Source organism: Leiobunum rupestre, chromosome 4 (genome assembly GCF_980474605.1).
Source record: "Leiobunum rupestre chromosome 4, qqLeiRupe1.1.hap1, whole genome shotgun sequence".
In the NCBI taxonomy this organism is placed as follows: Eukaryota; Metazoa; Arthropoda; class Arachnida; order Opiliones; family Sclerosomatidae; genus Leiobunum; species Leiobunum rupestre.
The window spans coordinates 46,441,192-46,457,139 of NC_143387.1; the positions used below are offsets into that span (position 1 = coordinate 46,441,192).

General features: G+C 36.7%; 1 protein-coding gene across 6 annotated transcripts in view; it reads right to left on the reverse strand.

The window, feature by feature from the left end:
- The window catches only part of LOC149947991 (uncharacterized), a 126,467-nt gene that overhangs the window by 103,597 nt on the left and 6,922 nt on the right, over positions 1 to 15,948 (reverse strand). For all 6 annotated transcript variants that reach the window (XM_090172535.1, XM_090172534.1, XM_090172532.1 and 3 more), the window contains exon 2: positions 8,402 to 8,505. In XM_090172535.1, the coding sequence (XP_090028661.1) occupies positions 8,402 to 8,505 (104 nt within the window). The remainder of the gene's footprint in view (positions 1 to 8,401; positions 8,506 to 15,948) is intronic.

Genomic DNA, 15,948 nt, shown 5'->3' on the forward strand with positions numbered 1-15,948 from the left:
TGAACGTGCTTATACTGTAATAGCTTATAATCGTAGAAGGTTAGAAGGTATTTTTTAAGTATACCACTCGCTTTCAATGCACGTATTTAAGTAATAGACCTTTAGCGAAACTACGGTGCATAGGATTAGGGGGACATAACGTAACTAAACTATAGTTAACACGGAAATTGTTTATTCTGACAAGTAGGTAAAAATATTAATAAAACAGTTTGCATATGTCCGTGGATCTCTTGGAACAGTTAACAAAACCGCGAGACACAACTAAAAGGCGCGTGTGCTTGAATGCCATAACGCGAAATTTCTACAACAAACGCGGCGAAGGCGTGTATTCCTTTAGAATTAGAAATGAGGGCATTAAGTATGCGAGTGCAAAGTGAATAAATGGAAACAATGGGAGGTCAAAAAGATCCTTAGACAGCGGAAACCACTTCAGAATCGATGACACGCGGGAGGGACTTTGCGGAGTAAATATACCTCCGCGTACTAACGTGGGCGGCAGTTTACGGAATAAGAGTTGGAAGCGCTTCCGCCCCACCAAAGAGACACTTAAGTATTCAAGTCATCTCCCCGCAACTATTGGCTGTTGCCACCCTCGGAAGCGTACGTAGATCTTCAACCATAACACGATACTTATTCTTGACGCGTAAGATGGAATCAAAGACTTCGCGGATGGAAATCGGTGTTGCCTTTCACCGGAGCAAAAGGTTTAAAAGGGCAGATGATGAAAAAAATATCACTTTACCTGCCATGTACGTGTATGATAAGATCTTAAGTTTTTTCATAAGAACGTAAAAATCTATAAGATGTAAATTTTCTAGAAGAAAACTCTGAGATAAACCATAATCCTCGAGAAACCTTTTCAGGGTGGACAGATCAAACGGATTATGTACAGTTGGAGCAGATATTTTTCTTAAATATTGATCTCTCAATCCGATCTTCAATATTCGATTTTAAAACGTTACTTCATAAAAGGTGTGGTCAATCTGTCCTTTGAACTGTTCATTTGAACTGTCGTTTGATGAATTGAATAATAAAGATATATCATTTGGAATAGGCTATTACTTTTAAGTAACCTAGATACTTTTGGATCTTGTCACGACGGTACTTACGTCGTTAGTGTGACGGAATTATAATTATAAATGAATTTCAAATTAATTTATATTATTACGCTGTCGTGTGTCGTGTCCTCATTTAACGAATAATTGTAATTGATGCTCTAATGATTTGCAAAACAAAGAAAAAAACATGCGCGAGTCATTTACCACCCACGTTCTCAAAATGTAAACGTTCTCGCGAAAAAAAGCTTATCCGTACACGCCTTATATATTCTCTCATATCAACATTTCCCAGTGACTTAATATCGATCTGTGAGAAAACGTCGAAATTTTTTAAATTTCTAGATATCAGGCGCTGAAGAAGATAACGTTTGTCGACAATCGTGGGCATATGGTCGGTTGGAGGGCCGTCATAAATCAACCGGCGAGATACGCTCTTTAGATAGATTAAGCTCGAATTCCCCAATTTCGGAGGAACAATTAGTTACGGATATCAGACGTGGCGAGGCAGACGTTCCCCGCTCGCGGCGGTACTTCTTCGATCTGTATGGTGGCACACCGCGGCACGTCTTTGGGTCTGGCCTGCACTTACGTGGTGCTGTGCCGTAGGTGTTCCAGCCTTCCACGTTATTGAGTGGCCTCTTTCGCATAAATCTCGAGGAAAATATTTCGTGTCCGCGGCGCCTCCGCAAAGTGCACGGCCGCCCAATAAATTCTTTTGTTGGCATCTTAAAAACCGTGGTTTATAACGCAAAAGGAGGACCGAGATTCGCTTCTATCGAGCAAAAACGACGAAGGATGGCTATAATACATCATTGATTCTCGGTATGTTTTATTTTCGGTCTCTTTGGAGAATTAAGATTTAAAGACCAAAAATAAACAAGAAAACCAATAAACTCGAACTCGGACAGGCCATTTTTCTTAAAATCAAACTCACAAGGAGACATCCCGAAGTGTAACCCACAGATTTTGTTCAAACTCGGGGGATTGGTAGACCTTCATGTAACTTGAAAAATACTAAAGGGAATTTATTCAATGGGCAACCGTTTTGCCATGGCAACGAAAAATGTTTTTGACAACAACAAATTTAAATTTTCCCATTGAAAATAACATGGGATTCTGAACGATTCCTGTGAAAAATTTTAACTAATTTCAAAATTTCAAAAATTACAAAAATTGAAAAAATAGATATAAATTGACAAAAAAAAACATCAACTTTTGATCAATTTGAGGTCAAAATCCCATGTTATTTTCAATGGAAAAATTTCATATTTTGTGTTGTCAAAAACCTTTTTCGTTGCCATGGCAAAACGGTTGCCCATTGAATAAATTCCCTTTAGGATTTTTCATGATACATGAAGGTCTACCAATCCCCCGAGTTTGAACAAAATCGGTAGGTTTCACTTCGGGATGTCTCCTTGTCAGTAGACAGCGGTTAAAAACCCAGAGTGGCTCAGTGGCAATTATGCTTAAAATTTATTTTCGTTTATGAACAAAACGTGCCGGATATTTCACGTGACGTTCCTAATAAAGTACTCTATGGTTCTACGTATCCGGAAAATTGGTCACTGCAAAAAAAGGATCTCATCAATTTCGGGTAGGCCTCACCGGAAAACCCTCGTGTTAAGCGGAGTCATATCGCTAAACGTGACATTCGTGGGAAGCGAACGCGAATCCTGGTTATGATCTTCTGGGGTTTAATTCTTAAAAAGCGCCTCCCTTATAAACGTGTCCCTTAGTCATATATTTAAAAAAAGAGAGCAATGATCTTTAAATGTCTTCGAAAACATTTCAGAAAAAAAGTTTTTTTTTTCTAGGATATTTTTTGCAGTTCAAGGGTGCTAAAACAGCAAGCGACAGCTGTCACGGAGTTTCACCAATGGTTGAAAAAATCTTCCACGCCGAACCGGACCATTTTTTCTCTTTAGCGTCCTTTTTGCGTGGGAACTGATACCCTCAAAGAAAATATCCTTGATTCTAGAACGAAGTCTGGCAAACTGTAAAATGCAATTATTCTTCTCGACATAGTTTGTAACCTGTCTCTTTGGGAGTGTAGACCGAGGTGTAGACTACTCGTATTTCTTTGCGTTTTCTCTTGACGTGATAACTTAACTCTAAAATTCTCCAATGGGTTTAAATTTTAACCATATACAATTTCTGTATGTTTTTCGTGCAATTGTGCTAAATATCTCTAATATAATTTGTTTTTACAAATTACATGACTTCCGTTTGCCTAAAATCAAAGTAAAACTTAAAATTGTATCGATCTGGGCCCAATAGTTTTATCCACAGATAGAGTTGTAAGTGGGAAAATTTTCCGTATTTTTCCGAAAAAAATAAGAAAAGTTTTAATTCCATGATTAGTCTAATATATTGTTTGCAAATTTAAATAAAGCGGCATTTTCGCCTCATTTTTTCGAATCTAAAAGTAAAACTAAACCTCTAGACTAGTTTAAACTGATTAACAATGTAACACTAGTAATGTTTAGTAGTATGTTTACTGTTATTAGACATTTTATATCGACAATAAGTTAAAAACCTTGAAAAACCTTTTTTTCCAATTTGCGGAAAATGTTACGAAAGGTTTTCTGGAAATTTTTCCGCATTTTATTTTTCAGTAAAATTAACAACTCTATCCAAAGATAATATAGAACTCCGTACCCTAGATTTTGAGAGCTTTCTAATATACGATATTGTAACGAAGCGTTTACCCACTTTCAGCACGTGACCTCCGAAAAATCGAACTCCATCGGTTGCTGTAGGACGCTAACTATAGTTGGTAACTACGGCCGGAAGTGGGTAAATGCTATTTATTACGCGCGAGGCAGTGATTTCGAATCTAGGGATACTTATATTATCTTTTATTCATCTAAGTCCTAGATCCTATTCACCAGAGTCAAAGTGTTTGCTCAACTTTGTAGGTGAGCACAGTTTTCAACTAGAGTTCGTAGAGCACGAAGAATTTTCATTCAGACACTTCCCGAAGGTTTTGCGGGGTTTCGCATGGTGACTTTTAATTCTTAAAAAAATACAATAGAGCGTTCTATAAAATCGGCCCAAAACCGGGCAAACTTTTCATACAGACTATAGAGCTAGTTCAGCAGGACTAACAACTTTTGTTATTCTTTGGTTTAAGAGAATTCGGCTAATGTCCTGGCTTTATATGAATATTTTAGAGACGTACCTTTTAGGAGTTGTAGGACGGACCCTAGTTGTTGAAGTATGTTTGGGGTTAAGAATATTTTCATGATCTAAGTTTCTTTTTAAACCCGTGGATTTGGGACTAGTATTTTCGACTATTTTGCTTATTTGACATCATACATTTATTACAAAAATCATTTAAAATAAGAAAAACGGCGCGGAAAGCCGGAAATTAGTGAAGCCTAGGTTAGAAACTACGCTACTCCTAAAAATCGACTGCTTTCAATTTCTTACTGGTTTGCCAAATAAATAATTTTCTCTCGCACGAAAAACCGGCCAAACTTTCACCTCTTCCGAACTAAAAAGGGGGAAAGCACACCACAGCGATTTTATAGAACGCTCTATTACCAATACAATTTACATTCATCAGAAGGATTTGTATGCAAATAATTACACTAAAACTTTGTCAACATGCGTTTGTATGTCCAAAACGATGTGAAAATATGTTCGGCATTCACACGAATCAACTCGGTTTTTATCTCGTGTTCATTACAATTTTTGTGTAATATTTTTAGGCTTCAAACCACGCAGACAACCTTATTAAGAGCTATAAATTACGAATAGTGTCCCTGTTAATTAAGTTGGGTTTGTCACGGATATGCTTAAACGTACAATGCCCAATACAATGTTGAATTTCCCTTAAAATATTATTCGGAGTGTCCTGCACGAAATACACAGATTCATTGATAATTTTAATAATATTGGAAATAATTTTTTTTAAATTAACCATCATACGAATGTTAAAACCAAAGCATAATAATATAACGGTACGTTATTTAAGTTAAATTTCGCGTTCTGTTAAGGAATTACCATAAACTCTAAATTTTTTTAGATGTTTGACTCTATTAGCGCACCTGCATTAATTGCTTGTTATTACAATTATACCGAACGCATTGTGATTTGTCTCTGATTTTCACGGTAAGTAACGCGATAAACTAAAGTTTGTTCTGTCTGTTCGGCAGAGCAATCAAGGGAATAAAAGTAAATATGGAAAACGTAAATGGAAGCTACTGTGTGTGCTTAAGGCTCGAATAAATCATACTCGGTCGGAATCCCAGGCGTTCCCGCCAAATCCCCTGATACGATATAGGACTGCTAAAGGAGCGCCTTTATGCCTCCTTAGCCCCTTAACCGAGTGTGTCAAGCTGAATCTGACAATTTAGCCCGGATCTCTCGAGAAAGAAAGGTTTTTCTTATTCCCTATACAGGTCTTAACGAAAATATCTATCTCCAAATTTAGTGCCGGATATAGGAGTGCTATCGGAGAAACGGTGTTTTACTCTCCTCAAATAGAGGGGCGCAGTGCTACCAGACGGTGGAATTTTCTCCAGTAATGACGGCGGAATGGCGTCACGGGAAAGCTCCCTATAACGGTACCGCGCTAAAGATAGAACCCCGGTATAAATCTTTTGAAAAAATAAAAGGAAGTTTGAGTTCTCCCGTGAAAGAAAATCTGACGACAGAAAAGGAATTTCGGCGCGCAAAAACGAAGCCCTCGATCCGCGTATGACTCATAAGCGCAACGAGGCTTGCGGCGCGTCGTGGAAGCTCACTATCTGACGGTGGACCAAATCATATCTTGACATTCCCCGAATTTCGCCGAACTTGGTAGCCTCGTACATATACGTATCCAAAAGTCGAAGCAATAACCTCTATAGAACCTTCCTGGAAAGTTCCTGGAAGTTTTACGGCGGGGACACACTCGGTACAAACGAGGCGGCCGACACTGACGATTGACGCGGCCCGTTCTATAGGCTGGGAGCTCGCAACCGGATCATTTTCGCTGTCACCCCAGCTGTGTACCGCTGAAGTTATGGTACGATTAAGACTCGCGAAAGAGCGTGTAAGTCGTTAGAATTAGACCCTAGAAGCCGAAATTTACTACAACCCCTTTTGACGTAACCTTTGAACCGAATCGCTCCTCCATCTCATCTTTCCGAGAGCCGCCGAGTGACGCTCTAGATTGCTCGAGGTTTTTTCGCGGGTCGCTCTGATCTCTCTAATTTCCCATAAAGGGGATTAACTTCCACTTTTTTTTTAAATCTGGAGCGTTGGTATTTAGTACGGTGCCATATTTTGGGTGGTCTATTTAAAGCCTTAATGGGATCATAAGTGACTCTTCAAGTCGTTTATCTCAGCCTTATTTCGTATATCTCTAGGCTTTTACGAATAAGTGTGGCGGCTTACTTTGGCCCGTGATTTTGCAATGCTTTGACGCGCTGTTAAGTTTAAAAACACGACGCAACGATAACATTTCAAATTTACTCATTGTGACGGGCTCAAATCGAAATTGCAAAATAGTGGAAACTTGAAATTCTTTTCTAAATTATAATTCGTGTTTTTATAAACAGTGTTTTTTTTTCCAGCTCCAAGATGTGGAAATTCATTTAATCCACAGTTTCCCATCAGGGTAGAAGACCTAAATAACTTTATTTTTTTTATATATTTTAACTTGTTATTAGTTTTGGTAACTTGATAAGCTTGACATAATTATTAGTTAATTTTTCTGTCATTTTTTGCGAAATTTTATACGCTTTAGATTACCCTGTCGCAATTAATCAAACGATATCCTTTCTGAACAAGAAAGCAATTTTTTGCTATATCAAATCACTAGGTGGCAATGATGTAATTACATTAAACCCAAAAGATAACCAGGCCTCCTTTCGCCAAAATAACCTCGATAAATTGGTTTGAGTCTATTTGATCGATTCCCAAATGATCGAACGGGTCCCATTTGATCGAACGGGTCCCATTTGATCGAATTTCCATTTGATCGAATTGCATTTGATCGAATGGCATTTGATCGAACGAAATTTGATCGAAAGCTACTGTAGGGTAAAACTACTAGTTTTTGGGAGAATGAGATACAGTAGACTCTATGAATAATAATTATTTCTTTAAACTGTACTAAAGAAAAATAACCCTAGTACTTCTCCATAATAAGAAACTAAAACAAACAACAGAAATATGCATATTCAAATTTAATAAATTAATTAATTTGTTTACAATTTAATTGTCACGTGTATCATTTCCGGGTACATCGCCACCTAAAACAGTGGCGTACTTCATTTCATCAAGGTTCTTTGTTTGACGTATAAAAAATCGTCAAAACAAACACATTTACCGACAAAACGATAGTTAGATGCCATAGTAACAACCTGTACTCACAGATTCAAACTATTCTCCGCTATATTTATAATACAACTAAAAAACAACAAAAATTCAAAAAATAATATACAGAAAAAAAACCTGAGCGCAGTGACGTAGAAAACAAAATATTATCTCGGACATAATTAATAGAAAGACCTATTAAAAAAACGAACTCTGTACCTAATTTTTAGCAATAGAAGGGCCGTGAACGTGGTCAGACCCCTCGTATACAACGGTGCATACGCGCCTACGGCGCGCGTACATCAACCCAGGCCACTCTCTACCATTGGGCTAGGTAGGGCTAAGCCCTAGGGCGCCGCGCCCGGGAGGGGTGCGGCGTCTCCCCGGAGGGGCGCCATCTGGCCCTTAATTGTTAAACACATACTATAAAAATATATAAAAGGGCGCCTAATGTAATTAGCCCAGGGGCGCCTGAAAGCTAAAGACGGCCCTGCATCAACCTAACCTAACCTAACCTAACAACGGGCCGTTATCGATCGATGTCATAAAAAATTCCATCATATAGTGTATAAAGTAAAAATCTCTTCATCTTTGTGGCTTAATACAGTTAAAGCAATGAATTATTCCATCATTATTCCTTCTACACTAAAGCAATGAATTATTCCATCATTATTCCTTCTGCACTTCATATTGACATTCGGTAAAATAAAAACATACCAACTGGCACTATAAATACTTTTGAATTCGATCAAATAGTATTCGATCATTTGAAGGTTCGATCTTATGAAACAAATGACAAATGGGATTCGATCAAATGGAATTTCGATCAATTGCAACGTATAATGATCGACTGTCGACCACATATTTTTCGATCAAATGGACCAACACCGATAAATTTATCACGCTCTCTTCCCGTTGACAATGAAATAACGGTACAGATTGATTTTTGAGCATCAAAAATACTTATCCTATAAAGTGTATTACTGGACTAGGAAAATAGCGTGAAATGTATATGAGATGCGATCAAAACTTACCCCCGATTGAAAATTCATACTGATGAGCTGAGGAGTCTTGAATGTCCGCGGACTGTCCCACTCTTGACACGCATAATAAAAAAGCGGCGACTAGAAAGCAGAACCTACGAAAGAAAAAAATCAAAAGTACTTTGGATTAGCTCTCAATCACGCTATAATACTCGCACCGGTAAAACACAAAGGTTTTTACAAGAAGATTATCTCTATAGAACTTCTGTTCAATTTGTCTTATATTACTTACTTAGGCATTATATGCTTGGCACAAATGCGTTACATTCTGGACCATGTTTCTGAGAATGTCTTAAGTTCTGAAATACGTACAGTCCCGGACAAAAGTTTCTGGACACTTTGTTTTTCAAATATTTTTAAGACTGCTTATAGTAGAAGGTCGAATGATACCTTTTTGGAAAGGTTAAAATACGGAGAATTATTTGGCTATTTTCATATTTTTTAATGTGAAAACATATTTTACCAAGGCTTAAAAAACTAAAACATCGCCTTTTCAACCAATAGAAATTCGAGAAATTCGTACACGTGACAAACACCAATTGACACGTGGAATTGTTCCCTTTCCATAACCGGTTTCGGTTTCAAAATCGAACAAGTGGTTCCGGAAATATTGAAGAAAAACCAAAACCAAAAATCGAGTTTTTTAAACCTAATCGAAATTCGTTTCAAATTAAAGTCAGTTTTAGTTGGCAGCGAGGAAAATATTTGAAAAACAAAGTGTCCAGAAACTTTTGTCCGGGACTGTACGTGATAGACTTAAGTTCTGGGACGTGTACGTGCTAAATATTTACTACTGAATGTATGACATTTATCCCTTAATCTGTAACGTTGATAAATTTGACCGATGTTGTTACCAATCTGTCTTCTTACGAAATTCGTGCTAAATTGCTAATATTTTGAAAATGTCCCCTATTAATTGAGCAATATTTTGATTCAATATCACGACGTTAAACATACCGTAACGAATTAGTTTCGGGCTATAAATCTTAGTGAGGGCTCCAAACTTATTATAAGATTTTCGAAGGATTGGAAGGAAATATTTTTTTAAAAAAGGAAACTTTAAATTGGATTTTTCTTTAATGCGGGTCACGCGCTACTTTCGACCCGTTAAGGCGATTTCTTACGGCATTTTACACTCAATAACGTCTCGAGGTGGCTCGCGTCATTGTCAGCAGCTGCGAAAAAGATTCAAAGTCGTTTGTCTTGATCCCTCCGCCCCTCCCCTCCGTCGACGTTTTTGCAACGGCGGCGAACTGTTCGCTGCGTTGAAGTTTCAAATGGCGGGATATACCCGTAGACTTTGACAAGTTCTCGAGCTCTGACGCCTATATACTAACGGCTCTCTACCTACGTATAACTATAACGCTTCAAATACAAAAAGTTCAATTGGTAGGCCAGCTGGGATTTCCCCTTGTTACGTACGACCAAATGGCTCGCGAATTCCCTAAATTGATATCGATAAACCTCGCGACTTTACTCGATAAACTGTTGGCCCAGCAGCGGCTCGAAAGTCTTTATTCTCGATTTAGCTCGATTCGCTCGAGGCTGAAATATTTCAAAGCCTTAAATATAATATACTACAATTCCATATTACCAGTAATATATTTTGCCATATTTACGCCTCCTATGTTTAAAACACGGTTCGTTCCAAACGAATAAAAGTCATATTTCCGCCGCATTTAGCTTTAATAAAATTTTTCCTTTTAAAGGTATTAAATGTACGAGGGTATTAAGTTTCAATGACACTTGAAAGAATGAGATATTTTTTCAGGAATATATTCAGTTTGGTATTTTATTCGAGAAGTTCAACTTATGAAATTACATTAGCAGGAAATATTATTTAATATTTTCTGAGAAATAAAAATATTTAGCCTAAGAATTGTTTCTGCAAAATTAAATTCCAGTTTAAAATTTTCGAGACTATTCTTTGACAGAAAAATGAAATATTAAGAAAAATAAAGATTGGAAAGTCTGTAATTTTCCTATTTTAAATAATAATAATAAATGCATTATCACATTTAAATCTTTTGAATGAATAGTTGGAAAGGTTTTACCAGGCTAATACGTCTACGCTACGTGAAAGCGCAGACCAACTACCCCAAGAGGTAGTCATTTCAATTTTATTATGTGGCGAATGTGATGCGTAGAGGTCGGGGACGGTTACTCATTATTCATGTTTAAATTGATTTTTTCGGGAAAAAATTGTAAACAAAGAAATTTACCGGTTAATATTTCGGAAAATGATTAAAAAACACGTGTTATTCGTAAAATTTGAGCTTTTTATCGAAAAAAAACGTCGTTTTTCCGATTAATTTTACAAATTTATCAAAAAATTAATCGGATAATACAGAAATATAAATTACTTGATCAAAACGTTTTACGAATAATTTTAAGAGCTTTATCTAGTGCTCGGAATTGTTTATTCATTATCCACAAATTTTCCGATTTATTTAAAAAACGTTGGTAAAAAGAATATCATTTTAACTTATTTAATTATGTTTTTTACGTAACCAAGCATTTATTTGAATAAAAGTGGTATTTATTTAAATAATTGTTTGTTTTATTTAAATAATAGGCTTATTCACTTTCGATTATTTAAACATTTTACAATTTTTATTCAACTATTGGTTATTTAAATAAATATTATTTAAATATCGCCGAGACTATTTTATTCATGGATAAAAATTAATCGAATGCCGAGCACTAGCTTTATCTATTGAATAAAAGTTAACCATCCCCGACCTCTAGTGATGCGGCATTTTTAAGAGGCAAGTAGAGGCAGTTTTAAAGGTACAAAGATAATAAAAAATGTATTGTAGAAGTTGGCTCGCCAACGACGTTTTTGTTTAATTTCGTAAAACAAAGGATTTTCAGGCGCTATTTTCTGTTTGCTGTAAAAAAGGCGCGTCACTTTCGAGACACCTTTTTTCCAGGTTGAGGCTAGTTCTTCTTGCGGTGGTGGTCTGTGGTGAAAGAAATGAAACCATGTCCTACAACGACGGGTGTTCGGCCAAATTAAAGCATTTCCAAATCAATTACGTGGCTCCCCAACAGCTTTATCTCTTTCTATAATTATTATTCGTTCACCTGAATCACCTTCGTAGAATTCCGAGCGAGTGTCGTCTAAGAGTCGCTCCAGCCCACCAGAAAAGCGAGGGGAAAAAGGAATCCGTCTAAGCTGCAGTAGGACGTGGAATAATTTCACGCCTTAATTGATTCTTAACCTCGAGTAATTAAAATATGAAATGTGGCACGCGGGGGTTAAGAAATGAAGAGGCGACCCGTATTTGGCGACGCGTCAAAAATAAAAGAAGGACCCACTTAAACTTCGGCGAAAGTAATTAACAAGAAATTTAATTTATTCAATTTAAACCCGTTGCTTCGTTATACGTTTCGGATGATAATTCGTATTTAATAGGGTGACCGGCGCATTTAGAAGGCTTAGAACGATCGCTGCAGCGTCGAGGGCATAGCGCGCGTACTCGAGCGCCTTTTACAGCTTATCGCAAAGACTTGGTCGCGCATCCACATTCGCATTTAATTGTTGTTTGTAGCCTTTAATTTTCCAGCTCAAAGTTGACTATTCGGGACGGCCCTTCGAGGAAAGTTCGTCTCTTATTACGCAATATTGTAAAAGATAATACTCGTTTATTTATGTGGCGTTGGTCGCAATTATTTTCCACTTGTATGTTTGAAATGTTTCACGTAGAGGTCGGGGACGGTTAATCATTATCCATGTTTAAATTGATTTTTTCGGTAAAAAAATGTAAAAAAAGGAAATTTACCGGTTAATATTTCGGAAAATGATTCAAAAATATGTGTTATTCGTAAAATTTGAGCTTTTTATCGAAAAAAAAGTCATTTTTCCGATTAATTTTACAAATTGATCAAAAAATTAATCGGATAATACAGAAATATAAATTACTTGATCAAAGCGTTTGACGAATAATTTTGAGAGCTTTATCTATTGAATAAAAGTTAACCATCCCCGACCTCTAGTTTCACGCGAATTTACAAAGATTTAAAGTCGGTTCTAGTGAGTTCTTTAACCCACTTGTTTTAACGCGTATTTAAAAAAAATATCCTTTCAGTTTCATTTGGGCTCTAGATTCATAAGCAGGATGAAACTTATCTCGTAAGATATATACTACTACCAAAAGTAGCATAAGACCCAAAAGTGTGTCAGAACGGTATAGTAGTTAATGAGAGTTTGTCGCAAAGTAAAAAAGGGAAACGAAGGGGGGTCGGAAAATACGTCATCAAAATCGAGGTACTCCAGCGCCGCCGAGTGGGGCGTCTTAGAACGTATGACAACGGGCGAGTAAATCGAAAAGAGAAAATCGCGGCAGTCTATAGAGTGTTGTCGTCTGATACGATTTTGAAAACTTGTAACGTCACAGCTGTAGTGCTAATAGTGGCCGCCATGACAGTTACCGTTTTTTATCAATAGGCAAATTACAATGGTGACGTCGCAGGGTTTCAGACGACAACACTCTATAGACTACATATAATGTTGCTAGTACTATTCCAACTAGTAGGTTCTCACTAGAAATTTTAATAGGCGCGAAGGTACAGCTGACACACTTTTGGGTCTTATGCTACTTTTGCTACTACTTATACAACTACTGATATTATTTATTAGTTGAGTAATTTGGGGTTCCACTTTAAAACTTCGCTACATAATACTTATCAATCGCAATTCTTATCAAAACTATTTTTTATTGCACAAACCTAATTTTTAAGGTACCAAAAAAACATGTCAATTAGTATTTTAACTTGTCAAATAATTTGTCAGATAATTTCTTTAAACCTCTTTTCTCATAATTATAGAAGCTATTAGAGAATAGAAGAACTGATTTTTCTCATGGTGATTTTTAATAAGTAATGATTTTATTACGGAAGACTCAAGAGACGATTGTATTTAATAAAAATTCATTGTAAAAACTATAGTCTCTCCAACATATTTTTCTGAGCAAGCACCACAAGGGATTTGGTAAATCACGCCATCTGGATTTAAATTGTTGTTACGATTATTAATTTGGTTTTTTGTTGGATTTTTAAATAATTTTTAAACGTATCACCTTTTTGGTAAACGACATTTACATATAAATTTTTAGGTTCACGTTTGAGGGCGTTATTACTTAAATCTAAAAAAGTTATGGTATGGTTAATTTGTTTTTCTAGAGTAAATTGAATATGTTTATCATAAGTATTTAATATATTTAAAATGTTAAGAGGCTCATCGGTGACAGATGTTAAAATATCGTCCACAAATCTATACCAAAACAAAACATGGTTATCATGATCGCTCAAAAACTTTTTTTCTAAATTTGGCATGTACATATTGGTAGACCTTTAATCTGTTTAAATATAACGCCATCGAATTCGAACCAAGTGGAGTTTAAACATAATTCTATCGCATGTTGTATGTCATTAAGACTAAATTTTGAAACGAGTTTCCATTCGGAATTTGACCTGAAGTTTTTTTCTAAAACCTTTAATACACCATCTTAGATTTCGTGGTTATTTATAGGAATTGTAACATTTAATATGGGAATTAAATATTTGGAAAGTTTATAAGCAGGAGCTCCTTTCATGTCGACGATAATTCGTAGTGGGTGATTTTCTTTGGGGATTTTGGGGTTTCCACTTATTTGGCCCAGATGGTTGTTATGATTTTTAAGTTCATCGCGTGTTTCATTGTTGATTTTAATACAATTATTCCCATCTTTTAATAAGTGGTTGATAGCATTAAAGTTTTTAAAGATTTTAATTCGGTGGTTATTTCGTAATCGGGGGTGTTTAGTTTTTGTATTAATATTTAGTCTATAATCATCCATTAAAAATTCTTATCATCACGTTTTAAATGTTTGTATTTAAATATAGTTTTTACAATAAATTTTAATTAAATACAATCGTCTCATGAGTCTTCCATAATAAAATCATTACTTATTAAGCTATTAGAGAATTTAATTTCATTCTACCCAGACAAGCGAAGGATCTGAGCAATCATTGTAAACTTTCACAAGGACACTGAACTACCAACCAATCCTCCGCGAATCAACCGTATCTGTGGCGGAAGGTTATTATATAATATTCTCGAAACATATAATTTGAAATTGAGCTTCGATTTGTGGATGAAGTTATTACTTTTTCATAACCAAATCGCTTCGCTGTGTCATCTTTAATGATACACTACAGTATATTGGTTTTCTCCGGGGTTTTTAGCGGGTCGCTCTCTCTCTCTAAAGTGAAATTTTCTACGAATTTAATAAAATTTAAGCAGTAACGTGTTTACTTTGGTGATTAATTGGTATATGTAAGGGTTAGCCACGGGGTGGAGGGTTATGACGAGCCAGAGAATTTTCTTCGCGTACAATTGGGAAAGATAAATAAACGTTATATTTATAGTGATTCACGGTTTCCGAAAACTCGAGGTTGATTCAAAAGTGTACGAGCTATGACGTCAGACTCTTTAGCAAACGTCTATTGGTTTAAATTGGGCGTATCCCCCCGTAAAACACTTGAAGCTATTTAGAGTCAAGAAATGCTTCGACGCGGTGAGCTCTTGGAAAGTTGCCACTTCGGGAACTGAATCCCGATTGTAAATTTGCGGAAAGTGAAAACTGCGTGGCAGTTTCGCGTAAAAGAAACTTCTTGGGTGAGACACGTTAAACCGTTTCGCTTCGCGAGTTCTTCGCGACAGAAGAAAGATATTTTTATTCATTGACAAATTGTCAATCATACGTAATGAAAATCTTGTCACGCACGTGCTTCTTTTAGTACCGACCAATTTGTAGCGACGATTCCCGATTCCGCTTTCGGAGCCAAGTCCCGGTTTTGAGGGACGAACGCCTTACCTCGTCGACGCTTCGACGTGTTCACCACGATCTCGAAGCGTACAATTTGTAACGGTTGTCGTTGATCCCGATTGAGTTTCGTGGGAAATTCCGTTTAGTTTTTGCATCGTAATTCTAGGCTGGTTACGTCAAGTTACGAAACCAATTCAAAAGTTAACAATCCCAGCACACTATACGAGTTACTCGTGTAGTTCTCTATTGAAAGGTTTATGGTAACTTAAGTGGCATCCGTAGCCAGAAAATAATCCAAAGGAAACTAGAGTCTACCAGCATTGAATCTATTGGGCACAAAATGGGGCTGGTAACTTACTTGGGTCAAAGGGAGATTGCTACTCGTTGAACTACGCTAGTGACCGAAGCTTAGTTATGTAAGCACAGGGACGGATTAAGCAAAGTTTTTCACTGGTGCAATTTCTTAGTGAGCGCCCAGAAATGGCTCAGGACACAAGGAGGGTGCTAAATGTAACATCCCGTTTAAGTCTCTAGTCAAACCGCTGCTAGTTACTGCCATATGTTGTATATTAAAAAAAATAGTGGAATTCCGGGATTTCGTGATTTGGTATGCATATTAGCAGATTACTTCGGCGCCCCTATTTAAATAATGCCCGGGGGCAAGTGCCCATTAGCCCCCCCTTAAACCGGCTCTGTGTAAGCTGGATGACATGGTGCTCATTTCAT